Raw genomic sequence first — 27771 nt, forward strand, 5'->3', positions numbered from 1 at the left:
TCCTGGAGTTGGGGGGGGAGGAGGAAGAGGGCTGGCTGCGGTGTGGGGGGGGAAAGAGGGCTGGGGGGAAGGCTGCGTGGCGGCTAGGCCTTGCTTGGCAGCACCGTCTCCCTGCCTGCCCCACACCAGCACGGTTCCTTTCCAGATTATCACAGTCCTCAGGTAGCTGCAGCCCAGAGCAGGTCCCTGCAGCACCCACCCCTCCGCTTCCTGCCGGCGTGTGGGTCACGTCGGCACCACGAACAGTACCAAAGCCAGTCCTGTTTGCTGGGCCTCTGGCCCTGCTGGGGGGGATTGGTTCCCCCTCTCGGCGATGGAGTGGGGAGTGGGTGTCCTGCGTTCCAGCCAGTGACAGCTGCCGAGACCCCTCTGCCCTCCCGAAACGAGCCTTGGTCAAGTGGCCTGAGCACGAGACTGGGAGCCCGGGGTTGGTTCCTGGCTCTGCTCCTGGCTCTGCCGTTGGCTCAGTGGGTCACTTCCCTGCCGTGCGCCTCCCGCCGGTAATGGCCCAGCCGGGCTGGGGCTGGCTCGTTCCCCGCGGGCTAGAGGCTGTGCCGGGGAGGGCTGCTTTCCCCAGGGAGTCCGAGCCCTGTGTTCCCACTGCGGCAGCACGTCTGTGCAGGTAGCGCGTCCTCCCACATCTAGCTGGCCCTACGCCCTGCCTGAGCCGTCCCACGGCAGCGTCCGTCACAGGACCATGGCAAGGCGGGATTGGAAGGGACCTGGAGAGGTCACCTCATCCCGCCGGCCATGCTGAGGCGGGATTCTTGTACTCATGTTGTATGGGGGGGATTTTCCCTGCCCCTCACTCTGGAGGCGTGGGAGGCAGGGAGCTCTCCCCGAACTCGAGAGGCCCTTTGCAAAGGGCACTGGGCACCCTTCAGTACAGGGGCCGGGATTGGGGTACCCCATTGCACTGCCCTCAGGCTCCGGTCTCCTCAGTGCAGTCGTGGGATGAGGGCTGGCTACGGAGCCTTTCCCCCTGGCCCCGGTCTGGGCCGGTCCAGGGTCTCTTTCAGTCCCTGCTACCCGCAGGCAGCCTGTGTGAAATGAGCTGGAAGGCTCGCTCGTTCCAATTAGGCCTGAGCCCGCGCTGCTGGGACCAGGACTCTTTCCCCTCCACCCCGAGAAGGCTGCCCCAGAGGCTCACACAGGCGGGGTCTCTTCTTTGGATACAGTTGGGGAAGATGGAGGTGCCTGGACCCACTGGACAGATCCCCCCACCCCCCGCCAGGCACTCCTGACTGCTCCCTCCCCGCTTCAGCCGACGCTCCCAGTCCACGAGGATGTCTCCTTCCCCCTCAGCCCCTGCGGACAGTTCCATGCCTGCCACGTCGCATCACCCGCTCCCTAAATCCCCATCCTGTCTCCCCTTCTTGAGCCCCCAGCTCTCCCTGAACCCCATCACTCTTTTACATCTTTCCCCTCAGCCCCAGGCCCTCTCCTTCCATCGGATGACGCCATGTGCCCCTGTGACAATGCGGTTCTGGTGGAACCCAACTGAGAGTGCCAACTCAGGACAAATTGCTCAAACAGGGCAGTTACAGCCCAAGGCTGTGGTTTTTTCCACCTCTAAGGCAAACCAAACCAGCCAGATTAGGAGGACTTCGGTCTCACCCCACTGGCTAACCGCAAGTCTCACAAGCAATCTCCTTAGACACTCCAGTTTCCCAGTATTACCACCAGTGCCACTCGTTATGGGGAAAAATGGTTATGAAAACCAATACCCCAGTAAAAGAAAAAGGTTCTCCTAATCCCAAAGGACCAAGCCCCAGACCCAGGTCAATATACAGATCAGATCTTACCCACAAATCACGCTGTTGCCAATCCTTTAGAATCTAAAATCTAAAGGTTTATTCATAAAAGGAAAAAGATAGAGATGAGAGTTAGAATCGGTTAAATGGGATCAATTACATACAGTAATGGCAAAGTTCTTGGTTCAGGCTTGCAGCAGCGATAGAATAAACTGCAGGTTCAAATCAAGTCTCTGGAATACATCCCCCGCTGGGATGGGTCCTCAGTCCTTTGTTCAAAGCTTCAGCTTGTAGCAAAGTTCCTCCAGAGGTATGAAGCAGGATTGAAGACCCAATGGAGATGAGGCATCCTCCTTATATAGTCTTTTCCAGGTGTAAGAACACCTCTTTGTCCTTACTGTGGAAAATTACAGCAAAATGGAGCCTGGAGTCACATGGGCCAGTCCCTGCATACTTTGCTGAGTCTCAAGGCATATTTGCCTTCTCTCAATGGGTCCATTGTATAGCTGATGGTCCTTAATGGGCCATCAAGCAGGCTAGGCAGAGCTAACACCAGTTTGTCCAGGATGTCCCCCAGCCGCATAGCATAAGTTTGAAATACAGACAGTATAGAGCCAATATTCATAACTTCAACTACAAAATTGATACACACATATAGACAGCATAATCATAACCAGTAAACTATAACCTTGTCTAAGACACCCCATTTGACCCCCTTTATACAAGATTTTGGTGCCACTACAGAACCCTGGTTGCAACAATGATCTATATGGTCCCAGATTATATCAATAACGTCACAGCCCCATCCTATCCTTGTCCCCAGACTTCTCCGGCATCCCCTGCCCCTGAAGGTCTCCAGGGCCCATTCCCTGCCATCTCCTCTTCTCTGTGCCCCCAAAGTCCCCATGGGTCATGTCCCCCTTTCCACCCTTCTCCAAGCTCTCCTTGTACCTGCCCCAGTGGTCCCCCTTCCCCTGTCTCTCCTGAGGTCCCCTTGCCCCACGCCTGCTGCTGGCTGAGGAAGCGAAGATGCTAGTGTTCTTCTCTGGCCAGCTAGAAGTTTGGGGGACATGTGGGCCTCTTGTCAGTGCCCCACGGGGCCTTCTTCATTCCACACCCTGCCAGGGATCTCGCCTCCTGCCGCAGTCCCCTCACCTCCTCTCCCCCTGTTGGTTCCAGGAGAGCCTCCTGGGCGGGTGGAGGCACCTGGAAGATGGGCTGATCCACAGGGCTCTGCGCGACCCCAAGAGATCCACCCACAGGCAGGCCCTCCTGCACCTCCTGTCCCAGGCCCTGGGCCTGGCCGGCGCACCCTCCGAGGCCTCTGCTTCCTACAGCCCCCAGGCCTTTGTGAAGGAGATGGAGGTGAGGGGCTGTGAGCAATTGTGGGGGGCAGGCTCTGGTGTGACGGCTGTGTGTATTCCCTAGCCCCATGGTGGAGGGGACTCACCCCCACCGGTTACGGGCCTCTGGCTGGGACTCCTGCCCCCAGAGTGTCTCTGGCCGGGATTCCCCACCGCTCCAAATTGGACCATGGGGCTCTCTGGTTGGAGTCTCCGTCCTTCCCACGTGAAGGACATGCCCAGAGTCCGGGCAGAGCTGGGAACAGATCCCTGCCTGGCACCGTGCCTTGCTGCCTGGGCAGAAGGGGAAAGCGAGGGGCTGTTCAGAATACAAGGAACCCTCTGCTTTTTGGAAGAGTCTGGCTGTCCCAGCCCGAGCCATCCCAGGCAGGGAGTGACAGCACGTCCTCTCTCCCACAGAGCATCCTCTTCACGCCATCGGTGCTGGAGCACCTGACCTGTGACCAGGATCAGGAGGAACTGAAGCAGATCCTGACTGTCCCTGGGAGCCGGCAGCCCTGGCTGTGGGCCTACCGGGCCACCGTCTGCAACGGGAGCGCCAGCGTCCGCCGGGAGCACTTCACCCAGCTGGCCACGGAGCTCAAGGAGCAGCTGGACGTGCACAAAGTCGTCAGCAGGGTAAGTGGCACCTCTGCCTGGCGGAGGGAGGGAGAATGTCTGCGGCTGCCCTGCTCTGACACCTGGGCCTGCCCGTGCTGGAGGGGGAAGCTGGGTACGTGCCTTGCCCTCTCTGCCAATCTGCTCCCACCTTGCCAGCAGACAGCGTAAGGATGCCGAGCCCTTTGTCCAGGGACGAGATGTACTGGGCTCAAGCCATCAGTTCGTTGAACTTGCAGCCCCCAGGCAGCAGCTGTCCTGGCCAGGTCACAGGTAGTGCTTGTTCCAGATGATCTCCCTCCTGCCACCTGGCACTCAGTCACCAGTTCCTCGATCCGCCCGGTCAGCCAGGTGGGCTTTGCAGTGTGCCTGCTTAGCCAGCAGATGTGGGTGGGTTCAGACCTTGGGGGCAGAGCATTCTGCAGGCCAGGGGCCCCTGTGGATGGCGCTCCGCCACCAGCCCCGGCCCCCTGGATAAGGAGGGATCATTGAACCGTCAGCAAACACTGCTGAGACTTACTGGAAGGTCAGAGGCTTAGGGGCCCTGTGCTCTCCACCCCAGCCCTCCCTGTCCCTTCCCAGCTCCCCTCCTCTGCCCCCGCAAGCCAAGGTAGCTCTTCCTGGCCCACCTCCCTCCTGCCTGGCTTTGCCCTCCCTAGTCTGATATTTCAAACCCGCTTCACTTGCACCACCTGGCTTCCTCAGCTGATTGGTCATTTCAGAAAGCCCCGCCTCTAGGGCGGAGTTTGCAAAGGGCCCATTCATCCTTTGCCCCAGGTGCGTGGCCTCTGCCTGCTCCCGTGCTCACCATGTGCAGCCGCAGAGCTGTTCTGTTGCTCGGGGTTGGTTTGCTGGGGTGTCTCTGAGATCTCTCCTGAACGCAGTGCAGCCACTGCCCTCCTGGCCACTGGGTCTCAGCCAGTTCAGGGAATGGGGCCAGGCCTAGGGGCTGTTGTCCCTGTCCCATAGACCAGCCCCCTTTATTTGCAAGGGAATCCACTCTCCTTCTCTTTCAGCTGTCCCAGGGCCCCGGTCTATCTCTCCAAGCCATTCTCTCGCTCCCTGGGGCTGCAGGGTCCTGGGAGGAGATAGTGACTGGAGAGCATTGTCACTTCCACTCTTGGGCTTTGCAGAGCTCCGTCCCACAAGCACCATCACGCGATATCCCTGGGAACAGGCCCACTTGTGCGCGTGGGCTCCATGAGCTGTCCCAGGCCCTGGCCACCAGTGCAGCTCTCTCCATGTGGAGTGCCCAGTGCTGTCTTGCTCTCTGGCATCGGCGAGGGCAGGAATCACACCCAGGGGTCTCCACTCCCAGGTGCCATGGGGTCCCTAGGGAGGGGATGCCTGGGGCACTTAACATTATTCAGTTTAGTCACCTCTGTTATGTGGCTTCTTCCAATTCCGGCTCCCTTGGGAGAGCTGCTGGAGCAAGGGAACCGGTCGGTGTTGACGTTCCCTTGCAGCAGGGCCTGAGCACGGTGAATGTGCCAGAGAGGCCAACAGAATCCCACCGGGTGCTTACCGAACGGCAGAGCCCTACGCAGGGTGCCTGGGTGCAGGGAGCCCGGCAGCTCCACGGACCCACATCCTCTCGCTGAGCAGGTTCATTGCACAGTGCCTGCTGTGTTCATTACACTGGCTGCTGTCTCTGCCTGTCAGCAGCGGGCCCCCGCCAGCTTTAGGGGACGCAGCAAATGGCCTGGCCCGTACATGTGAGCCTGCCACTGGCACCTTGCCAGGTGAAGTCGGGCCCTGGAGGCTTGGCCGGTGTCGGTCACGAGCCTGAGCCTTCCCGGTATTTTCCTGCAGCTGCTTACGCCCGTTGCGAATGCACAAGGCCGCTGTGGTGTGTTTCCATAGAGCGCCCTGACGCACAGCGCAAGGGGGACGGGGCGTCTCAAGGCACAGGGAATGGGTGACTGGCTTGCAGACGGGTGCAGATAAACGGGACCCCTCCGTGTGACAAGTAGCCCACTCTGGGGGTGCTGGAGGGAGCGGGCGAGGGGCAGCAGGTGGAGGCTGTGGGAGGAGGAGGTGCAAGGCCAGGCCGAGTGCTGATGGAGTTGAATGTTGGGAGGCTGGACGGGTGGGGGTCCAGGACTGTGGGGGCAGCAGCCCGGGCCCTGGGCAGCACAGCCTGTACCTATGATGGACCCCGTGTATTTCACGCCAGGGGGTATTTCCTTGGCGCTCTCCTGGCTGGACTCCTTGGCCCTGGTAACTGCTGGGAGAGCGAGACCCGTGGGCACCCTGTGCTGCTGCTGAACCTCTCCCGCCCTTGGCTTTGCAGCTCAAGCTGGACGAGGTGAACAGCACGGCAGCCCAGCACCGGCTCCACGCCCTCCTGGAGGACCTCATGGAGATGGAGAAGGTTCTGAAGGACGTGGACATCCTCTCGGCTCTCGCCAAGCTGCTGCCCCAGGGCGCCTGTGCCAGCAAAGCACCCCCGCCCGCCACCAACAGCACCAGCTGGGGTGGCAACTTCACCGCCGGTGCCAACTCCACCACGGAGGAGGGCGACAGGGAGCCCGTGGGAGAGAACCCCCAGGGCCAGCGCTCGGCCTTCGTGCAGCTCTGGGCAGGACTGCAGCCCATCCTCTGCGGGAACAACCGGTAGGAGCTGCCAGGCGGGTGCCCCTGTCCCTGGGATGAGGGGACGAAGGGAGTCCGGGGCTGCAGTAACTGAGGGCACAGGGTAGGAGCGAGGTCCTTTGGCAGAGCCAGCCCAGGGTTGGGGGTGGCATGAGGGGGGTCATGGGGAAGCTGCAGGTTAAGACCAAGCTCCATTAGCAGGGCGGGGAGGGGTGGGCAGCTCCTCCTTTGGGAAGAGGGAGCAGGGGTCAGTGCACCAGGCCCAGATGGTCCATTTTCACCCCCCGTGCCTAGGCCTTGGTAGCAGGGCTGCTTTGGGAGCTGGCCAGCCGGAAAGGCCAGGTCAGCCCGTGCCTCGGAGCTTGCACCCCCTCTCTCTGGCAGTGCGCCCTCCCACCCCGGAGCGTAGTCCGTGAGCAAGGCCGTGTGGGGAAAGCCAGGCTGGCTGCTGCCCGAGTGGGTCTGCACATCCTGCCCACGTGTCCTTGGCCGTGGGCGGGTTTCCATGCCGCCACGGCACAGCTCTCGCTGCACCAACCCCACGGCGTCTCGCTGACTCACCAGCGTGTGAGTCGGTGTGAAACTGTGCTCGGGCCTCTCGTGCACTGGCCCCTGCACAGCATGGGACGTGCAGGGTGTCAGCAAAGGGAGTGCCCCCGAGAGCCTGGCGGGGAGGGGCGGGACCAGTTTGCCCAGGGGCGGAGCAGGTTGGTGCCGCTGCCCTGAAGGGAGCAGGAGAGGACCGTGGAGTATCACTGGCAGGAGGGGAGCACTCCAGACAGGGCTCCGTGCAGAGCAGCTGGCTCGGTACCAGGCCTTGCCTTGGTGCTACTGTGGGACCCCCGGGCATGTGCCAGGACTGGAATGCTCGGCAGGGTCCTTGCCGCCCCCACCCCACCCTCCTCCGATGTACACATGAGGCAGTGGGTTTAGTGAGCGCCCTGTACAGCACTGGCACCTACTCTCCAGAGGGACCTCGAGCTGCAGGTCCAGTTGCCACACAGAGGGGGGGGGCCCTGCCTTGGCGGGTGGGGACGCTGGGGTGACTGAAACTCCTCGTCCTTCTGCAGCCTGGGCGGCTATCGGAGCCCTCCATGTCACTGAGGGCGGAGGAAGGCTCCTCGTGCCAGGTGTTCGCTGAGGGTGCAGGCTCCCTGCCATGACCCTGCTGCTGGCACGTTACCCTTTGCTGTGGGGTTGAAGTTCTGGTGCCCACGGTGCATTGGCAGCGCCTTGCGCGGCTCCCCCGTTGGGCCCCAGGGACGGCCCCTCCGGCCCCAGAACTGACCCTGTGTGGTTCCCTTTCCAGCACCATCGAGCCCGAGGCCCTGAAGCAGGGCAACATGAGCTCCTTGGGCTTCACCAGCAAGGAGCAGCGTAACCTGGGACTGCTGGTGCACCTCATGACCAGCAATCCCAAGATCCTTTACTCTCCTGTCGGGACGGAGGTGGACAAGGTCATCCTGAAGGTGAGGGCGCTGGCCGGCCCAGATGGGCCTGCACAGGGCGGCCTGGCCTGCTGGCCATCAGACTCTAAGCCTGCTTCTATTGAGGGGCCCCCTGGAAGCCCCTAAGGTCTCAAAGTCCATGGCTAGCCAGGGTGGTGCCGAGCAGCTCTCTGGAGAGCAGCTTGTGGCAGGCAGCAGCGCTTAAGGAGCCGGGTTTAATGGATCGCTCCAGCCCTTGAGCTGTGCCAGGGAGCCCTGGGGGCCCATTGAGCTCTGCCTTGGAATCGGTAATTAAAGCTCAGTGACTGAAGGCAGCATGCAGAAGGGGACGGGGAAGGTATTTTCCCTTCCTCCAGCTGAGTTGCTGCTGGAGGCCGAGCGCAGCGTGGCTGTGGGCTCAGTGTAACATCTGCAGCGGGTCCGGGCTGCGTGGCAGCCAGCCAGGCTGGTTTCCAGCCCAGCACCGCAGGTTGCTGGCCCAGTTTGGCCTGTTTGTTACACGTCGGAAGCCGGGTGTTCGTTTCCTTTGTGGTTTCCCCTGACATCGCCGGTCCCAGTGCCGGACACGTGACAGGAAGGTGCATGATGCCAGCCCAGGGTCAGTTCCCTGAGGCCTAGCGCTGCAGGAGGCTCGTTACACCCAGGCAGTGAATGGCAGAGGCCAGCGAGAAGGATGCTGGTTTAGTAGCATTGCGTACCTGCTTTGCACACAGGTAAATGCCCAGGCAGAGAGGAATTAGGTCCCGGGGTCCCATCTGGAGGCCAGCTACATCAGTGCCATTCCTTAGCGGCGACCGGGCAGGACCGAGGCCGTGTCTGGGTTACAAGAGTTGCACTGATTTAATTACATTGGTTTTAAAGTGACCTAGTTAAACTGGTGAGGGCCCCTACCATAGATGCACCGAAGTGGGTTTAACCCTTGCTTAGATTGGCTTAGTGTTGTCTGTATTCTGACAAAGCTACAGGCCAGGGCCGCATTGTACAAACCCAGAACAAGCCAGTCCCTGCCCCCAGGAGCTGGCAGCGTAAGAACAGACTCGACAACTCGCTGACGGCGAAGCGGGGGAGTACAAGGGAACGGGGAGATGCTGCCCAGCGGGACAAGCCGGGCGCACAGACAACTGGCTGCCTCCCTTTGTCCACAAACGACTGACTGAAGCTAAACCGATCTGGCTGAGGGACAGGCCACTTTAAAGGCGTGTCTCCACTCAAAGGGAATTTGGGCTAAGAGGGGGTGGATTTCAAGTGCAGTAGCTACTCGGGAGTAATGCCGTGTGTGTCTGCACTGGTTTGGCTTGTCTAGCCTACACAAGGCCCAGCTCTCCCTGCTGTGTAGGGGTCCTTAACCCTGCTCTTGTGGGAGCCGTAATGACCGGGGCAGCATAGTGGTCCCAGTCCCAGGCATGCAGTGGGGCCAATGCTCTCCCATTGCCTCCACGTCCCCTGCCCTCTCCGCTCCCCTCTCTCCCTACAGGCCAATGAGACCTTTGCCTTCGTCGGGAACGTGACTCGCTACGCCCAGGTCTGGCTGAATGTCTCCTCTGAGATCCGGGGCTTCCTGGAGGAGGGCAAACTGCAGCGGCGGATCCGCTGGCTTCAGGAGGTGCTTGCGGGCGGGGGAAGGGGAGGAATGGGTTTGGAGCGAAGCCAAGCGACGGATCTCATCACCACAGCAAAGTACATTTGACCTGCTCCTGGTATTATGGCAGCAGGTCCTGCGGGATCCCCATCCCGTTGCAGGGCGTTACTTCAGGGTGCACAGCCCTGGGCCCATGTCCTCTAGCTTCCCAGGCGGGTCACTGGCATTCCCAGCTGTGCTGCAGCAATCCGGGTGTGGGGCTGTTATTGGGGGAGGGGGGAGCTGTCGCCCCCTCAGCCTGTCAGCTCCCGGACTTTGTGTCCAGTCTGGGGGGTGGGAGCCAACATTCTCAGACCGGGACATCACTGCTGAGTGACGCACAGTTTGACCACTCAGGTGCCTAGTTATATTAACATGACAGGCCAGGGAAGGGGAGAGACGTCTTCTGGGCCCCTTCCCTGCTCCTGGCTTTGCTGAGGCTGCTGGCTGCCTCCAGCTGCCCCGTGACCGGTGCACCAGACGCCATGGCACATGCCCTTTGCTGGGCCCTCTCTCTGTGTATTGCATCAGCCCAGCAATTCAGGGCCAGATTCCCCCCAGCCCTGCTTCGTTCCTGATGGCCGCGCAGGGCGGCGTAAAGCGCCCCTGCTGGTGAGAGCAAGGGGGGCGGATAAGGTGGCGTTTGCACGGCTGCAAATGATGGTGCAAGGCAGGGGGAGTGGAGCCATCCATGTGTGTTGCACAAGTAGCACCAAGAGGAGATGGGGTGAGGTATGGAAGCCCCTCAGCTCCTCTGCACCATTTCATCCTTTCTTCCCTCGGTCTGTCTCTCTCCCCGGGCCTGTCCTTCTCCCCAGTTCACCACCAACCTCCACAAACACCCCGAGATCCTGAACGCTTCGGACAACAACCTGCTCCGCAGCTTCATCGACGGCAACTTCTCGCTGCCCAACGCCAGCGCCCTGCTGCAGCAGCTAGAGACCATCGACAACGCCGCCTGCGGCTGGATCCAGTTCATGTCCAAGGTGCGGGCGACGCAGCCTCATGGAGCCGAGCCTGGGTCCTGCCAGGCTGCCCGGGAATGCTGGGAGGCCCTGCTGCCTCTGTCCCAGGGCTCTTCTAGGGGGCCTTGTAGTAGCTGGGTGGTCTGTACCCCCTAGGATCCCCTGGAACCACAGGTTCAAATCCCAGCAGGTCTGAGTTGGCCCTTCCTCGCTCTAGTTTGCTGTGCCAGGATCTTTCACCTCAGGCCGCAGTGCGTGGGCCTCCCTGAGCACTCTGCTGAAGAGTGGGGCGTAGCTGGAAATGGGGGTGAAGGCAGGGTAGATCCAAGCGCCTTTGGCAGGGCTGCTCGCCGGACTCTGCTTGGTGGGCAGCCACAACCACGGGGAGCCCTGTCCTGATGGAGTAGCCCCTGGGTGTGCAGAGAGGTGGCTCCGGCTGGGCACTGCCAATGCACTCTGCTCGGGCTCAGGCTGTCTCGTCAGTGCTCCGCGTGCTCCCTGTTCACACCCCCATCCCGGGGCAGTGTTTGGATGCAGCTGACTGTGAGGGAGTTGGGGAGAGCGGCCACAGGAGTGTGCCCAGGAGCGCGGGGAGCTGTTCCTGGGCAGCGGGGTCTCACGGGGCCTTTCCCTCCCGCCAGGTCAGCGTGGACATCTTCAAGGGCTTCCCCGATGAGGAGAGCATTGTGAACTACACGCTGAACCAGGCGTACCAGGACAACGTCACGGTGTTTGCCAGTACGTCCCAGCCCCGGACTAGCGCTTGCCTTCCCGCTCCTCTCTCCAGTCACTGGGCCACACTTGGTTCCTCTCCCTTGTCCATTCGCCACCTTGCTGATTCGCCAGCTTGGAAACCAGCCCCCAGCTTTGTCTGTCTGCCCTGAGCCCAGCCGGCTGCCCTGGGGTTTGAGCCCAGCACTTCCGGATACGTGGGTTTGGATTTGGGGGGTTACCAGGGTGCCTGAGTTCAGAGAGGCCCATTCGCTCAGCCACCCCATGGCCTCGGCTAATACTAGGCCCTGGCGTCTGGGAACCTGCTTCACTGCAGCTCCCCCTTTCGTTAGAGCTCCTCATGGGAGTGCGGTTTGGCGCGTATGTTGCTCCGTATCTCAGCCAGACCCAGCACTGCTGGGAGCGCCCATCCCCCATGGAGCCCAGGCAGTAATTACGGGAAGTTAGCAGTCCTTGGGGAGGCTGGCACGGTCTGTCCGCTGGTCCCTGCTCTGTTAGTGCTCGCAGCATGTGCAGGAGGTGGGCAACCTAGAGGGATCACGCGTGTGCCGTGAGCAGGGAGCGCGCACTGGCAGGTGACCTGTACAAATGCTAGCCGGCGGGCTGCGCGTTGGGCAGGTCACTCATTTCAGATACAAGGATCCCCTCCAATAATCCCCATGTGTATCGTCCGTAGCAGAAGCAGAAGGCAGGAAGTCGCTGGTATGGGAGAGAGCAGGAGGCTGGTCTTGGCTCTGCCACTGATTTGCTGGGTGACTTTGGGCAAGTCACTGAACTGCTCTATGCCTCAGTTTCCCCAACTATAACATGAGGGAGCTCTCTTAAGGTGGCTGCAGGTCTTAATTCAAAGCCCTGTGAGATGCTCCAGTGGAAGGCGACCATTGCTGGTTCCCTCCTCTCCTGTTCTGGATTCTCGCTGCCCCCTCGTGTGGGGTCTGATCTGAAGCTCACTGAGGTCAATAGGACCCCATTGATCTCTTTGGGTAAGGCCCTGAGCATGTGGCGTGAGAGTACTCTCCCTGCCCCAGCGTACGCTGGCCCCAGAGCCGGCAGGGAGAGGAAGGCCGCCCCATCTTCAGCGCTCTGAGCGTGCTCTCCCCAGGTGTGATCTTCCAGACCAACAAGGATGGCTCCCTGCCCCCACACGTGATGTACAAGATCCGGCAGAACTCCAGTTTCACCGAGAAGACCAATGAGATCCGGCGGGCGTACTGGCGGCCGGGCCCCAACACGGGCGGGCGCTTCTACTTCCTCTACGGTTTCGTGTGGATCCAGGGTGAGTGGCCTGGGGCCTTCCTGCCAACAGCCTCACGGCAGCGCCCGCAGCACCCTCTCGACGAGTGGCACCGTCCCTGCCCCTCGCTGAACTGGGCTCTTCTGTCTCCCCTCAGACATGATGGAGCGAGCCATAATCAACACCTTCGTGGGCCACGACGTGGTGGAGCCTGGCAACTACGTGCAGATGTTCCCGTACCCGTGTTACACCAGGGACGAGTGAGTAACGCCGGGGGTGGGTGACGGGGGAGAACGGCATCAGGAGTCTCATGTCATGTCACAGGGGCTGCAGGGACCTGACAGGCCAATCCCAGCCCCTGCCTCTCCCCTGGGCAAATACCTTGCTAGGCCCAAGCGGCCGAACCGAAATGGAGACAAGGCCCCAGCGCAGACAGTGAGGCGAGAACTGGGCACGGTGCTTGGGGCTGAGGGAGGCTGGAGCAGAATTGATGGGCCCCTCTTCCACTTCCTTCCATTCCCACCAGCGAGGGATGGCGCAGGGCTCCCCGTCACGCCAGCCCCACCAGGGGAGCCTGGCCAGCAGGGCGCTCTCATGGTGCTTTGCTGCTCTCTTCCCCAGTTTCCTGTTCGTCATCGAGCACATGATGCCCTTGTGCATGGTGATCTCCTGGGTCTATTCGGTGGCGATGATGATCCAGCACATTGTGGCGGAGAAGGAGCATCGGCTGAAAGAGGTGGGGACCCCCAAGCACCTGCAGGCAGAGCCATGGGGCGCTGGGATTTCGCGTCCCTCTCGGGGCCTGCTGGGGCGGCAGGGGGCGGGGGTAGGAAGGGAGATGGTTGACAGCACAATCCAGTTGCGTGGAGGAAAGGGGGAGACACTGCCCATGCCTGTCCTGGCATAGGTGGGGCCACCCGCTGGGCCCTGGTTGTCTAGCTGGGCTCTGTGGAGGGGTGATGCTGGTCCACGTCTTTGCTTCCAGCCGCTGTGTTGCAATTGCAATGCAAGAAGCTAAGGGACCAGGAAGTGCCTTTGTGGTGTAACCTTCTTTCCCACGTCAGCAAGTGCTGGCCTGGCCCAGAGATGTTACGGGACCCTGATCGCGTGATGTCTGTGCCATTGTGAGCATGGGGTAGGTGCCTGGTAGGACATTTTCCACCCATGGGGATGTTTGTGGACCCCTGAGTGAAACGTTACAGGGAAAGCCCTGGGGCCTGATTCTCTCCCCGGTGTAAATTGGGGTAACTCCATTGAAATTGGTGTAAAATGAGAGCAAGCGAGAGGAGAGACAGACCCATGGTTGCTTCCGTTCTCCAAACCAGAGCACAGGAGATACGGCTCCAAGTTCACCCCCAGCTTAACCCCGCTGGAGTTGGTGAGACTCCCGGGGGTGGGTTTGTCACCTACTAATCACTCTGAGGCCAAGGCATGCTCTGTAATTCCCTGGCTCGCTGCAGGCCCGTGTCATTAGCTGCCGAGGGCCCTCTGCAGCCGTAACACAGCACGGGCCCTAGGACCAAGGTGTCGCTCTCTGGGTGTCCAGGGCTGGATGGTGCCACAGGGATATTTCCACCTGTAGGTGCCTGCGCAAACACAGCCTAAGGCAGCAACGATCCAGCCTGGCTCTCGGAGCAGTGGGATCGCACCACTGGCTCTGTTCCGTGGGGAACATCCCTGCTTGGTGACGGGGACAGAGGAGCCGGCGGGGTCTCTTCTACCTCGGACACCGAGGAGCCCCTTTCCATGCCCCCTCCCAGTTCTCCCCATTACCTGGTTACTGCTCCAGGCAAACAGCAGCACTTTGTTCTTGGCTGGCACTGGCTTCACCCCCAGAGATTGGCTGCAGGAGCAGGGAGGATCCGGCGGCTAACGAGAGCATGCTGAAGGCACTGGGGCACAGTGCCAGGCACAGCTGGCTATCAATCCTGGGCAATGTGAGACCAGCCTGCCTTTGCCAAGTTCAGGCATGGCAGGCTTCTCTAGGGGGCTTTTCCCGGCCCTGTTGGATGCTCTGCTGAGCAATGCAGACGCAGCAGAACGGACCATGAAGGCTCCCAGCCCGAGTCTCCTGCAGCCCTGCTCACTGATCTGCTTGTGCATGTTCCCAAGGTTGCCTGATTGGGATTCCCACAAGGAAATCAGCGGTGCCCTTGCTGGCCAGACACACTGCTTCCCTGGCATTGAGATGTTGGCATCCCACAGGGCTCTACCGGGACTGTGCATTGTCCTTCCCTGAGAACCTGCACAGAGGCAGCACAGCCTGTGTAGTTTGGGAGCCAGAGAGAACCACAGGGTCTGTCAGTGTCCTGCGACCCCAGCCCTTTCGAACCATTACCCACAAACCCTGTCTTGTCTGGGCCCCAAGGGGCAGCTGGGCTTAGGCAGGCTGAGCAAGGAGAGCGGGTGGCTTTTCTCTCCCACAGCAGCTGTGGCCTCCTCTGCCCTCCTCCAGGGGCTGAGTTAACATGGGACAGGACCCAACCTTGGCTGCTGAAGGAGCAGAGAGCTCTGCGCATTCTCTGAGCCATCAGTGCTTCCCTTGCCTATGGCGTCATCCTCTATCCCCTTTGGGGGGTGTCAGATCCACAGGATCAGTGTGATGGCCCCAGCTTTGGAAGGGTCTCTAGGAGGAACCCCCTCAGTGGGCCAGTCCCCCTAGGGGTCTCGCTCTTCCTCCAGGGTGAGCCGCGCTGCTTCACCGCCTCCTTAGACTGAACCTCTGGGCCTGCAGCACCCCCACTTCCCACCGTGAGCCCCGTTCAGCGAGTCCAACTGAGACAGGCCCCGAAGGAGGCTGGTGCACCCTGGGGATTGATGCACCTCGCCCAGCATTGTCAGAGCAGCCGGGTTTATTCCTTAACTGGAACGCAGCGTGGGAAGTCCTGAGGGTAGCATAGAGATGAAGGTTAAGAATAGTCCATTCTGGTTAGTTCAGAGCCCAGCCAAGCTGTAGTGAGCTCCATTGCTCAAGCTCTGTCTCTCCATCTGATTTCCTTTGTCAACCTCCAGGTGAGAGCCCCGACTGCCTCCAGCAGCCAACACTTAACCCCTCCCACCTACCCAGTCCCTTGTTCCCGAGCTGGAGAGATGCTGCTCAGCCCCTGCGGAGAGGTGGGGAAGCCTATATCTCTCTGAGGCCTTGGTTGCTAGGTATCAATGTCCAGGCAATTAGATTTGCCGTTGTCTTTTCAGAGGCTCCATTGATAAGGGAACCCAGATCCAGACAGCCAGGTGACACCCATATATATGTCTCTTTGCCCGCTATGAGAGCAAACAGCCCTTTCCAACCCCCTAGGTAACAATGCAGCACATGGGGAAACTGAGGCACACACAAGCTTCATAAAAGTACTACCAACAATTCCCACTTCATCACAGGTGCCATAGCATCATAGAATCGTAGGACTGTAAGGGACCTTGAGAGGTCATTTAGTCCAGTCCCCTGCACTCAAGGCAGGACGAAGTATTATCTAGACCATCCCTGACAGGTGTTTGTCTAACCTGCTCTTAAAAATCTCCAATGATGGAGATTCCACAACCTCCCTAGGCAATTTATTCCTGTGCTTCACCACCCTGACAGTTAGGAAGCTTTTCCTAATGTCCAACCTAAACTGCCCTTGCTGCAATTTAAGCCCATTGCTTCTTGGCCTATCCTCACAGGTTAAGGAGAACAATTTTTCTCCCTCCTCCTTGTAACAGCCTTTTATGTACTTGAAAACTGTTATCATGTCCCCTCTCGGTCTTCTCTTTTCCAGACTAAACAAACCCAATTTTTTCAATCTTCCCTCATAGGTCATGTTTTCTAGACCTTTAATCGTTTTTGTTGCCCTTCCCTGGACTTTTTCCAATTTGTTCACATCTTTTCTGAAATGCGGCGCCTGGAATTGGACACAATACTCCAGTTGAGGCCTAATCAGCGCAGAGCAGAGCGGAAGAATTACTTCTCGTGTTTTGCTTACAACACTCCTGCTAATACATCCCAGAATGATGTTTGCTTTTTTGCAACAGCGTTACATTGTTGACTCATAATTAGCTTGTGGTCACTATGAAGCCAAGATCCCTTTCCGCAGTACTCCTTCCTAGGCACTCATTTCCCACTTTGTACATTTGCAACTGATTGTTCCGTCCTAAGTAAAGTACTTTGCACTTGTTCTTATGAAATTTCATCCTATTGACTTCAGACCATTTCTCCAGTTTGTCCAGATCATTTTGCATTTTAATCCTATCCTCCAAAGCACTTGCAACCCCTCCCAGCTTGGTATCGTCCACAGACTTTTTAAATGTACTCTCTATGCCATTATTTAAATCATTGATGAAGACATTGAACAGAACCGGACCCAGAGCTGATCCCTGCGGGACCCCACTCAATATACTCTTCCAGCTTGACTGTGAACCAGATAACTACTCTCTGAGAACAATTTTCCAACCAGTTATGCACCCACCTTATAGTAGCTCCATCTAGGCTGTTTCCCTAGTTTGTTTATGAGAAGGTATCAAAAAGCTAAAGTCAAGATATCTACCACTTCCCCCATATCCACGAGACAGTGTCAAAAGCTAAAGTCAAGATATACCACATCTACCACTTCCCCCAAATCCACGAGACAGTGTCAAAAGCTAAAGTCAAGATATACCACATCTACCACTTCCCCCATACCCACAAGGCTTGTTACCCTGAAAGCGATCAGGTTGGTTTCACATGATTTGTTCTTGACAAATCCATGCTGACTGTTACTTATCAAAATTATTATCTTCTAGGTGTTTTCAAATGGATTGCTTAATTATTTGCTCCATTATCTTTCCGGGTACTGAAGTTAAGCTGACTGGTCTGTAATTCCCTGGGTTGTCCTTATTTCCCTTTTTATAGATGGGCACTAGATTTGCCCTTTCCCAGTCCTCTGGAATCTCTCCCGTCTTCCATGACTTTTTGAAGATAATCACTAATGGCTCAGATATCTCCTCAGTCAGCTCCTTGAGTATTCTAATCTAGGATGTATTTCATCAGGCCCTGGTGACTTGAAGACATCTAACTTGTCCTAGTAATATTTAACGTGTTCTTTCCCTATTTTAGCCTCTGATCCTACCTCATTTCCACTGGCATTCAGTATGTTAGACGTCCAATTGCTATTAACCTTTTTGATGAAAACTGAAACAAAAAAGTCATTTAATGCTTCTGTTATTGTTTTTTCCTCCCTTGTTGAGTAGCAGGCCTACCCTGTCCTTGGTCTTCCTCTTGTTTCTAATGTTCTTGTAGAATGTTTTCTTGTTAAACTAGCTAGAGACATAAAGGGTAATCTCTCTTTGTGCCTTGGCCTTTCTAATTTTGTCTCTACATACTTATGTTATTTGTTTATAGTCATCCTTTGTAATTTGACCTACTTTCTGCTTTTTGTAGGACTCTTTTTTGAGTTTCAGATCATTGACGATCTCCTGGTTAAGCCAGGGCTGTCTCTTGCGAGACTTTCCATCTTTCCTACGCATGTTTTGGACAACGAGAACAAACCGAACTGGAGAGTGCTCCAGCTGCGCCCTCTGTCTGAGGGGCCTGCTTTGTCCCTCCAGGGTTTTCCCATGAGCTGTGTCTCACGTCCCGCCAGCCAGGAGGGCCTGGGTGGAAACGTTGGGCTTCCCCCACACAATGTCTAGACCTTGTCTTGCACAGCCGTGCCGCACCTCAATTTCACGAGAAGCAGTGTTGTGACCAGCAGGTTGCCGAGAGCTGGAGGGTGGGATCAGAGGGAACCTCTGCCAGAGAAACCAACAAGCCGGCAAAGCATGAGCCCTACGGATCCTGCTCCCTCCCCGGCAGAAACTGATGCCTGGATTGCAGTTCCTGAAGGGCTGCTGCCTACCCTGGAGAATCCACCTTTCAATCACCTCATGGGCTCCATGACGACCGCCTGCCCTCTCCCTGCATGCTGTTGCGTTCACCCCCTCCGCCCCACACTCGTGTTCCCTGGGGGGGCTCGGGGCACTTCGCTCACCCCAGCTTTCCCCTCCCCGGGGGAGCTCGGTTTGAGTTCAGGTCACCAAACAAGCATTAGGCGGCTCTGTCTGCCTCCCTGGGCCCTTTGCTCTGCCTCTCTCCGGCAGGAGACACCAGGGAACCTTTACTGCCGCTCCTGCTCCCTTGGGACCTCCCAGCTGCACTTCGGGAGGCCCTGCTGCGGCCGAGTGCTGAGCAGCCCCAGTGATGGGGACTGAAGAGTCCCGCTGCCTCCCAGCCCCCACTGTGGATCAGTTCCTCCCCCACCCACCTTGTCATGGGGCCAAGAGCTAGAAAAGGTCTGGACCTTTGTATGGAGCTGGAGAGACTCCAGCCGCAAACCGTGGGGCTGCAGAGCAGTGGAGCTCTTCGCTGCCCCCTGCAGGGTCTCTTGCGCCTCCCTCTGAAGCAGATGGCCACAGTTGGAGACGGGACCCTGGGCTAGTGGACCCCAGGTCTGAACCACACTGGCAGTTCCTCGGTTTCCTGTTTCTTCTCCTGCTTCCCTATTGCTCCATTTGCCTTCCCTCGCTCAGAGGAATCCGGCTTAGCCAGCCAGGCCAGATCCAATCTGGAATACTTTGACAGCTAAAAGTCCAACCACAGTAATAAACCAGCAAACCCTCTGACCTCCAGAGACCGGCCAGTGGAAAATAAGAGCCACCCCAGCCAAACCTCTAGTGCCACAGTCCCAGAATGGCCCACTGGGCCCCTTGCTGTGCCCGGGGCCTGCCAGCCTCTGAGCTTTGGGGGTCACAGACGGGAGCTGCATGTTCCTCTCTCGCGTGCTGCTTCTCTCCCCTTCTGCCTGCCTGTGTTTTAAGAGGAAGCGGGATCAGACTCTAATGCTGGAAGCTAAGAGCGACCAGCTGCACAGACCAGCCAGGGCCGTGGGACGTACTCTTGAGCTAGGCTCTTTCCCTTTAAGGATTCCCGGGTGCATAGGGAGAGGGAGGAATAGGATGCTTGTGAATCAGAGTTTAAGGCCAGAAGGAACCACCAGATGGTCTAGTCCGACCTCCTGTGTAACACGGCCCACCGACCCCACCCACCCTCCGCACATCAAACCCAACCATGGAATGAGACCCCGGGTGGGCTAAGCTTCTTGTGTGCCAACTCTAGGCAGAGAATCAGAGGGACCCAGGCGAACTAATGCCTGAGGTCCCTGCAGTGACAGAGAACTGGCTAAGTGAGAAATACCCAGATGCTCCTAGCCAGCAAACTGCCCCCCACGCTGCACCCCCATCTCAAGGCCACTGCCCAGCCACTCTGACCTGGGGGAGAACTTCCCGACCCCGTGTCCGGTGATCACAAAGAGAGCCTGGGTTATCCAAGCTCTGCACATCTGGCCTGGCTGTCTCCTGCCTTCTTTACTTGCTGTGTTTAATGGCAGTTAATCAAAAGGGACTCGTGTTTCTGGAGCCCTTGTTTCCAGAGTGCCGCGAACTCTGGGAACCAGGCCCCTTTCAGGTGCCTCCAGTTGCAACCCGGGTGTCACTGGCCACTGGTGGAAAGCTCAGCCTGAGGGAATTTGCTTGTTGGGTAGATGCAACGCCTGTAAGAGACATCTTAGCAGCACAATCCCGGCCTCAGATTACTATGAGGCAAGTAACAAATAGGGAAATGAAGGAATGATCCCCCAGCTCCCGCCTTCCCACAGGTTCCCCTTGCCCACACACCCACCAGGGTGCAAAGCTGCTCCCTTTGAACCCGGCCCGTGTTGTGATGCCTTGTCCTTGCTCCGCTGTGTCCCATGAGGATGCCCTGCTGGTGGGACGGGGACTATCCATGGAATCAGCCCCAGTGGGGCCATGTGCTCTGATGGCGCGTGGCACCGTCTCTTGCAGGTAATGAAGATGATGGGCCTGAACAACGCAGTCCACTGGGTGGCCTGGTTCATCACCGGCTTTGTCCAGCTCTCCATCTCTGTCACCGCGCTCACCGCCATCCTGAAATACGGCAAGGTCCTGATGCACAGCGACGTCTTCATCATCTGGCTCTTCCTCGCCATCTACGCCGTGGCCACCATCATGTTCTGGTGAGCGCTGGGGCGGGGCAGGGGGTGTAACACAGCAGTGATGGCTGGGGGCCCAGAAGCTAGGGACGAGTCAAGCAGCCAGAGGGGCAAGGGACCAGAGCAACGAGGCCTCTAGACATGCACTACCTGGGGCATGGCCGCTGTCTCTGAGCCTGGGAGGGCTCCGGGGGGGCTGGGGTAGCGTGGTTAATTTGTTACTCTGGGGTCTGGATTCCATTTTGGTCCAATGTGTGATTTCACAGTTTATAGCAAAGCCACAATGCTGGGGCCACTAGCGAGGGACCATGAACTCCCAGAGAAGGGGAGCCATGGATGTACCCAGGGTCACCCCAGTGCTGCTCGCACTGGGCCCCTCGGTCCGGGAAGGCCACAGTGGGTCATCGAGCTACAACCCCAGCCTGAGGCCTGGGCACTGCCTGTTTCTGTGCCACCAGCAGCAGGATTAAAGGTGGTTACGAGCAATGGGTAGCAGATGCTTTCCCCACCCACCCCAGTACGGGCTGGGATCATCTCGCAGCTAAAGGCCAGATAGTCCCCTGATGCTGGTGTAATTCCCTGGGCTTCCATGGAGCTCCTCCTGATTTACACCAGCATAATCAGAGGAGAATCCAGCTTGTGGCCAATGCCACAAGCTCAAACCTCTGAGTCGCCGGCTGATTCGAGCATTGCCGAGTGGTTGGGGTCAAGGGGGAGGCAGGCTGACTGGCGGTGAGGAGCCTGCGCTGTCGCAGGACACGGGTGTCTGTAGGGATTGGCTGGCTCGTGGGCGGGTGGGAGTTAAAGCAGGTTCTCCCATCAACGTTCAGTTGGGAGGAACCACAAAGTCGTCGTGGTGCAGCCGCCGTGGCTGTAAAGGGCAGTGGGGAATCTATGCACCCGTGTGGTGATCACAGCGACACACCCCTGCCCTGGCCATCCTTGCTTGGGGGGTGCTTGGTCCGGTCAGAGCTGGTCCTGCCGCACTCCCTCTACTCTGTTCTGGGGGGTGTTTGCCTCCTGGAAGGGGACCCGGCAATGGGACCCGAGGAAGCAGGGTCGGTACTGAGTTCTCAGCACCGAGCCAACGGCCCAGTCCCGCTGTCCGGCCCAGTCCCTCTGATGGGGTTTGACGGGGTGTGGGAGGTGGTCATGCCTCTTTTTCTCCAAGGTAGGTGATGAAGTGGGGGGGCTGTGTAAGCCTTTTTCTCTGGGGGGAGAGGTGGGGCTGGGGGGGGGCTAACACCCTCTCTCTCTGGGGCTCGGGGGCATGCCCCCCCCCCGGGGCAGGGACTGGGGGGGCATGGCCCCCTTTCCCTCTGCGGCGGAGGATGTCACACTGTCTGCCCCACAGTTTCCTGGTGTCCGTGCTCTATTCCAAGGCCAAGCTGGCCTCAGCCTGCGGGGGCATCATCTACTTCCTGAGCTACGTCCCCTACATGTACGTCGCCATCCGGGAGGAAGTGGCCCACGACAAGATCACGGCCTTCGAGAAGTGCATCGCCGTGAGTACTGGGGCGCGACCCGGTGCAGTTCCCTGCAGGCCCTGAGCCTGGCCTCCCTGGGCACGGCCGGGAACGGGGCTCCCCAGCTCTGCTCCCTCCATCACCGGCCTGCTCCCCACATCCCATCGCCCTCCCCGCTGCCAGGATGGGGGGGCATGCTCCCTGCTCCTTGCCCAGCACACAGACAGGAGGGAGACCCCCCCCCCCCCCCCCGGGCCATGCCTCCAGCCCCAGTCCCTGGAGGAGTCAGGCCACCTCTGGCCAGAGAACTGCCTGCTGCAGCCCCAGGGACCAAGTGGCCTTCAGCAGGACAGAGCTGGAGAAACCAACGTTTCTTAGCCAGAGCCCAGCTGGGCCAGGGGCTCGAAGGGGGAGGGGTCGTGAGGACTCCCAAAGCTTGGGCTGAGGGCTCCGCTGCCCTGGGGGGTGGGCATAAGGAGCCTTTCCCCCTCCAGGAGGGTGGGATCCCTGCAGAGGAGTGTGCCAACTAACACGGGCCGCACGCTGCATCCTCTCCAGAGCTGTGCAGGGTGTGGGGAGCGTGGCACTGCCCAGCTGCACCCTGTGATGGAGCTGGGCTGCGTGTCTGCTCCCCGCCACTGAGCTGGCCCCTTGTGATGAGCTCATGACCCAGTGTGAATCCTGATCTTAGAGCCACTGCACCAGGGCACCTGCAGGAGGCAGCGGTGCCCCCTTCCAGCCACACCCCCAATGGCCTTTCTCCCTTTGCTGCATCCAGACCCTCCGTGGATTCCCACCCTCACCTCCAATGGCTTTCGTCCCCCTCTGCCCGTCCGTACCCCTGATGGCCTCCCCCCGAGCACCTGGCTAGGGGATTGCTGCCCAGGGCTTTAGGGGAGCAGCTCACGGCCTAACCTTCCTCTCCCCTGCTCAGTCTCTCATGTCGACCACGGCCTTCGGGCTGGGCTCCAAGTACTTTGCGCTGTACGAGGTGGCCGGCGTGGGCATCCAGTGGCACACCTTCAGCCAGTCGCCCGTGGAAGGCGACGACTTCAACCTGCTGCTCTCCATGATGATGCTGATCGTGGATGCCGTGGTCTATGGTGTGCTGACGTGGTACATCGAGGCTGTGCACCCAGGTACGGGCCTGGGCCGCCTCCTGCAGCCCAAGGGGGGCAGGTGCAGGGTGGCACCGACCTGACTGGGATGGAAGGAGGGCCTGTCAACAGCCTCCCCATGCATGGCTGTGAACACAGGGGGTGAGGGCAGGTCAGCATCTGGCCATGTTCATGAACCGGGAGGGGGGTGTAACCAGCCACCCAGTGATCTGCCCCGGGGCTCTGTGTGTCCCTTCCAGGGGACTGCACGTACCACCCCCGCTGGCCCCCACTTCCTGGGGGAGGCCCACACCTTTCGGCCACACCAGTGCACGCTGTGGGCCTCCTGCACGAACCCCAGAACTGCTGCTGATCTCCTTTCCTTTGCAGGCATGTACGGGCTCCCCCGGCCCTGGTACTTCCCCTTCCAGAAATCCTACTGGCTCGGGAACGGGCGGGTCGAAGCCTGGGAGTGGGGCTGGCCCTGGTCTAGAACCACCCGCCTCAGCATCATGGAGGAGGATCAGGCCTGCGCCATGGAGAACAGGCGGCTGGGTACGAGCGCCCGCAGGCTGGGCAGTGCAGAGACGGGGAAAGGGCTGGGATCCGGGGACCTGGCTTCTGTTCCTGGCTCAGTCCCACCTCTCTTGGGCGTTGGTGGGGGTCGGGGCAGGCTGGCCCACGGCAGGACCCGGCCCCCAGGGCTCTTTGTCCATTTATTTATTGTTTTGGGAGGGGATTCGCGAGCGGGGGAGGGAGGGGGTGGGATGAAGGACAAGAGGGAGGAGGAGGTTGGAGCCCACAGCCAGTCAGCACCGGGGAAGGGGTGTAGAGCGCTGTCAGACGCTGTGGCAGGGGTTCTGGCTGGACCCTGCAGGTCCCTGCTGCGGCTGCTCGGTCCAGCTGAGCCTCCAGCCCCTTTGTCCCTGAGCTGACGTGGCTGGGGGCCGGGTGGGCCAGCATGGGCCCTGGTGTATGGCTTGGCGTTATCAACGCCGTCCCATGTAATTAAACCATCACGGCATATCCCGCGTGGCCCCGCTGCCCGTCTCCCCAGGGTGCACGCCCCGGGTCAGTGCTGGGTGGCGTCCGGTCACCTGGCTCCCCACACACGCTGACGGAGACACCCCAGACCCCTGCCCACCACCTCCCTGCTCTCATTGCAGAGGAGACGCGTGGCATAGAGGAGGAGCCGAACCACCTGCCGCTCGTCGTGTGCGTGGACAAGCTCACCAAGGTCTACAAGACGGACAAGAAGCTGGCGCTGAACAAGCTGAGCCTGAACCTCTACGAGAACCAAGTGGTGTCCTTCCTGGGGCACAACGGGGCGGGCAAGACCACCACCATGTGAGCCATGGGCTGGGGAGCCCTGCCGCGGGCAGTGACATGGAGAAATCAGGGCAGGGGCAGCCATGGGATGAGGGTGGGCGGGTCTCTCACGCCCGGGCAGCTCGTCACCACCTCTGACACTGACAGGGCTGCACGATGGCTGTCACCGCGGGGTTAGCCTGGGCTCCCAGGCTCTGTCCTCACCAGTATCTTTGTGCCACACGCTGCCCCCCAGCTCTGCAATGCTGCCAGTTCTTGGCGGTGCTGGGGTTCGTTCAGCAGGCAGTGCCCAGGGTCCGTGGCCTGACCCGGGTGGGAGGAGGTGCTGAGGCCTTACCAGGGCGGGTTTGAAGGAGGAGGGCATGGGCTTAGTGTGGGGTGGAAGGGAGTGTGGGGGGAGGCGCCAGTCTGGGGGGCGGGGAGGGGATGGGGTTGTGAAGGCCCCGCAAGGTGCACACATTGGCTGGCCCTGGATGGGCTGGGCCCTCCTCTGGCATCCGTTGGCCTCGGGCAGCATGGGCAGTGCTGTTCCGCAGGGCAGAGGTGCCCAAGGGCTCTTCCCGGAGCGGCACGCCGTGAAGCTGCGCTAGGCAATCACCGCATTTCCAGGCAGGGGGAAGAGCTAATGCTGCCCTGTTTCTTTCCCAGGTCCATCCTGACTGGCCTCTTCCCCCCAACCTCGGGCTCTGCTACCATCTACGGCCACGACATCCGGACGGAGATGGACGAGATCCGGAAGAACCTGGGCATGTGTCCCCAACACAACGTGCTCTTCGATAAACTGACGGTGGAGGAGCACCTCTGGTTCTACTCGCAGCTTAAGAGCATGGCGGAGGAGGAGATCCGCAAGGAGATGGACAAGTAGGGACCAGCCCCGGCCAATGACTCCTCCCGGGGCGATGAACAGCCATCACTGTCTTGGCATGAACCATTTTGCGCGAGCCGGTTGAGTGGACTTTGACCAGAGCCCCAGTGCTCTGTGACACTGGCCCCAGAGTCCATCCTTTAGTGCAGAATTGGGCAGAGATTTTCAGAAGTAGCTAGTGATTGTGGGGGCCCCACTTGAGACGCCTTAAAGGGCTTGATTTTTCAGATGGTGGGTGCTTAGCACTTTTGGAAAGCCAGGCCCCTTTAAGGAGTCTCAGGTTGGGCACCCAAAATCCCCAGCCACTATTGAAACTCTTGGCCGTGGGCGACGGAAGCTAAGCTTTCGTTTGGAAAGATTGTATTTTTTAACCCTTGTGGTTGCAGCGAAAACCTTCCAGCTGAGTGTACCCAGTGTATCTGAGTCTGCAAAGAGCCTGAAACAGTAGCTCGGGGAGGTGTGAACTGCCCCATTCATCTTAATGGGTGTAGACGGTGCGTGACTCACTGCTGCGGCACCTCCTGCTGGTCGTTGGGAATTAGCTCTTTTCCAGCCTCCGGAGCGCCCTCTGCAGGCCGGTATTCCTCTGCCGCTGGTCCCTGTGTCCCTCCCTTGTCTCTGGGGTGCTGCCCATCTGGCAATACCCCCGCAGTCTCAGGGTCTCCCCACCCAGGGGAACCCCCAACCCTCTATCCCCACCTTGCCTCGGCCTATGGGCTACTGCCGGTCACCATCTAGCCCCCTTTCACTGGGGCCAACTGCAGTCTGTATAAGCCAGTCATCATAGGCAAGGGAGGGTTCGACCTGCTGCCTTTCCCTGCAACCCAGTACCTCCAGGGGCCTTGGACTAGGCCCTGCAGCCTGGGGAGTTGCCAGCCTCGAGCTCCCCAGCTCCTCTGGCCTTCCCCAGCCCTGCTTCACTCCAGTACCCTTTAGCACTCAGGCAGCTAGGTCCATCTCCCTCCTCAGCTAGCGGGAGACTCTGCCAGCTCCTGGCTCACTGGCCTTTTATAGGGCCAGCTGTGGCTTGATTGGGGTGTGGCCCAGCTGCGGCTGCTTCCCCAATCAGCCTAGTAGCTGCTTTCTCCCAGCCACAGCCCTCCCCAGGGCTACTTTTAACCCCTCCCGGGCAGGAGCAGGTGATCACCCTGCTACAGTGGGCTGTTAACTCCGAGATCTGCTCCTTCAGCAGTGTGCATGCATCTGCCCAGCCTTGCTCACGCAGCCTTCGTGTGACTGGGCTGTAACACCTATGTCGGATCTGTCCCCAGGATGATCGAAGACCTGGAGCTGTCCAACAAGCGGCACTCCCTGGTGCAGACTCTGTCAGGAGGGATGAAGAGGAAGCTGTCGGTGGCCATCGCCTTTGTGGGTGGATCGCGGGCTGTTATCTTGGATGAGCCCACTGCTGGTGTTGACCCGTACGCACGTAGGGCCATTTGGGATCTGATCCTCAAATACAAACCGGGTGAGCAACCCAAAGCATGGCAGGGGCTCTGATCCCTGTCAGAGCCTCCACACCAGGATTCCCCTGCCACTGCCCTGGGGGATGAATCTTGGTTAACAAGGCTGCACTCTAAGAGTTACTCCTGGGGGAATTCTGTGCCCCAAAATAAAAAATTCTGCAACAAAAAATTAAAAGTTCTTCGCACAATATTTTAAAATTCTGCATATTTTATTTGTCAAAATAACACAATATAATTACACCAGTGTCGATTATTTTTGGTCATTTATTTCAAAATACCTGTCAGCAAGCATGTCTGTAACAACACAGACAACAAAAAAGATTCAAGAAATGTTTTTTGACAAATAGATTCCTTACTAGGCAAATTTATACAGAACTCTTGAGTAATAATTCATTTCAACTACCATACAGGACCGTATTTCCTGCACCCCTCAGAAGCAGTGCAAAGGCTGTGGGGAGTCAGGGGTAACGGAGGAGCTGAGGGAGAGGGAAGTAAATTGCTGGGAAGGAGCCTGGGTGTGAACTTGGAGGGTTGTTGGGTATGGGTGGAGAAAAGTATGGAAAAGTTTTGCGGGAGGGGCAGGCGAGGAGGGATTGTTAGGGAGCTTCCCCCATGCAGACCCTGGCTGACCCCTAGCCTCTCCCATTCAGTCAGGCACATCTGCTCCATCCCTATGTGTTCTTGCACCCCCTGTGCATGTGTCCCTCCATCCCCACTCAGACACCCCCTCCCCCAATCCCCATGTGGCCCTGCATCCCCTCCCCCTGCCCCATGTGTCTCTGTGCCCCCACCCAGCCATTCCTCTGTCCCTATGTAGCCTTGCATCCCCGCCCCCATCACCATGTGGCCCTGCACCTCCCTCCCCCCGTGGCCCTGTGCCTCAACTCCCATTCAGCCCCTGCCCCAGTCTGTCCTCACCCACTAGCCCTTATGAGCCCCTGTCTGACCCTCCCAGCACCCCATGGTGTCTGTCTCCCCATAGCCCCTCTCTCCTGACCTGGCCCGCTGCGAAGAAGGCAGGCTCTTTCTCTTCCCTCGCTGGCAGGGAGCTGCTGCTTTGTTCTATCACTACAGCGCTCTCTGGTGGGCAAAAGGCAGAACTGCAACAACATTTTGGCAGAAGCTTTTTTTCTGTGCCAAAAATTAAAAATATGCGGGGCTCATTAATTATGCGTGCACACTGTAGTGCAGAATTCCCCCAGGAGTAACTCTGGTGAGTAACAGGAGCATTGCCCCAACCTGAC

The 27771-nt window shown here is 59.0% G+C and overlaps 1 protein-coding gene across 5 annotated transcripts in view; it reads left to right on the plus strand.

Annotated features, from left to right (window-relative positions):
- The window catches only part of ABCA2 (ATP binding cassette subfamily A member 2), a 133377-nt gene that overhangs the window by 71634 nt on the left and 33972 nt on the right, over positions 1 to 27771 (plus strand). For all 5 annotated transcript variants that reach the window (XM_024210174.3, XM_024210176.3, XM_024210175.3 and 2 more), the window contains 17 exons: positions 2934 to 3119; positions 3518 to 3736; positions 6009 to 6331; positions 7620 to 7779; positions 9233 to 9361; positions 10195 to 10362; positions 10983 to 11079; positions 12176 to 12349; positions 12465 to 12567; positions 12929 to 13043; positions 20138 to 20328; positions 21659 to 21809; positions 22705 to 22909; positions 23258 to 23422; positions 24034 to 24214; positions 24845 to 25057; positions 26333 to 26529. In XM_024210174.3, the coding sequence (XP_024065942.2) occupies positions 2934 to 3119; positions 3518 to 3736; positions 6009 to 6331; positions 7620 to 7779; positions 9233 to 9361; positions 10195 to 10362; positions 10983 to 11079; positions 12176 to 12349; positions 12465 to 12567; positions 12929 to 13043; positions 20138 to 20328; positions 21659 to 21809; positions 22705 to 22909; positions 23258 to 23422; positions 24034 to 24214; positions 24845 to 25057; positions 26333 to 26529 (2977 nt within the window). The remainder of the gene's footprint in view (positions 1 to 2933; positions 3120 to 3517; positions 3737 to 6008; positions 6332 to 7619; positions 7780 to 9232; positions 9362 to 10194; positions 10363 to 10982; positions 11080 to 12175; positions 12350 to 12464; positions 12568 to 12928; positions 13044 to 20137; positions 20329 to 21658; positions 21810 to 22704; positions 22910 to 23257; positions 23423 to 24033; positions 24215 to 24844; positions 25058 to 26332; positions 26530 to 27771) is intronic.

The sequence above is a fragment of the Terrapene carolina genome, unplaced genomic scaffold (genome assembly GCF_002925995.2).
Source record: "Terrapene carolina triunguis isolate 2854851 unplaced genomic scaffold, T_m_triunguis-2.0 Scaffold449, whole genome shotgun sequence".
Taxonomy (NCBI): Eukaryota; Metazoa; Chordata; order Testudines; family Emydidae; genus Terrapene; species Terrapene triunguis.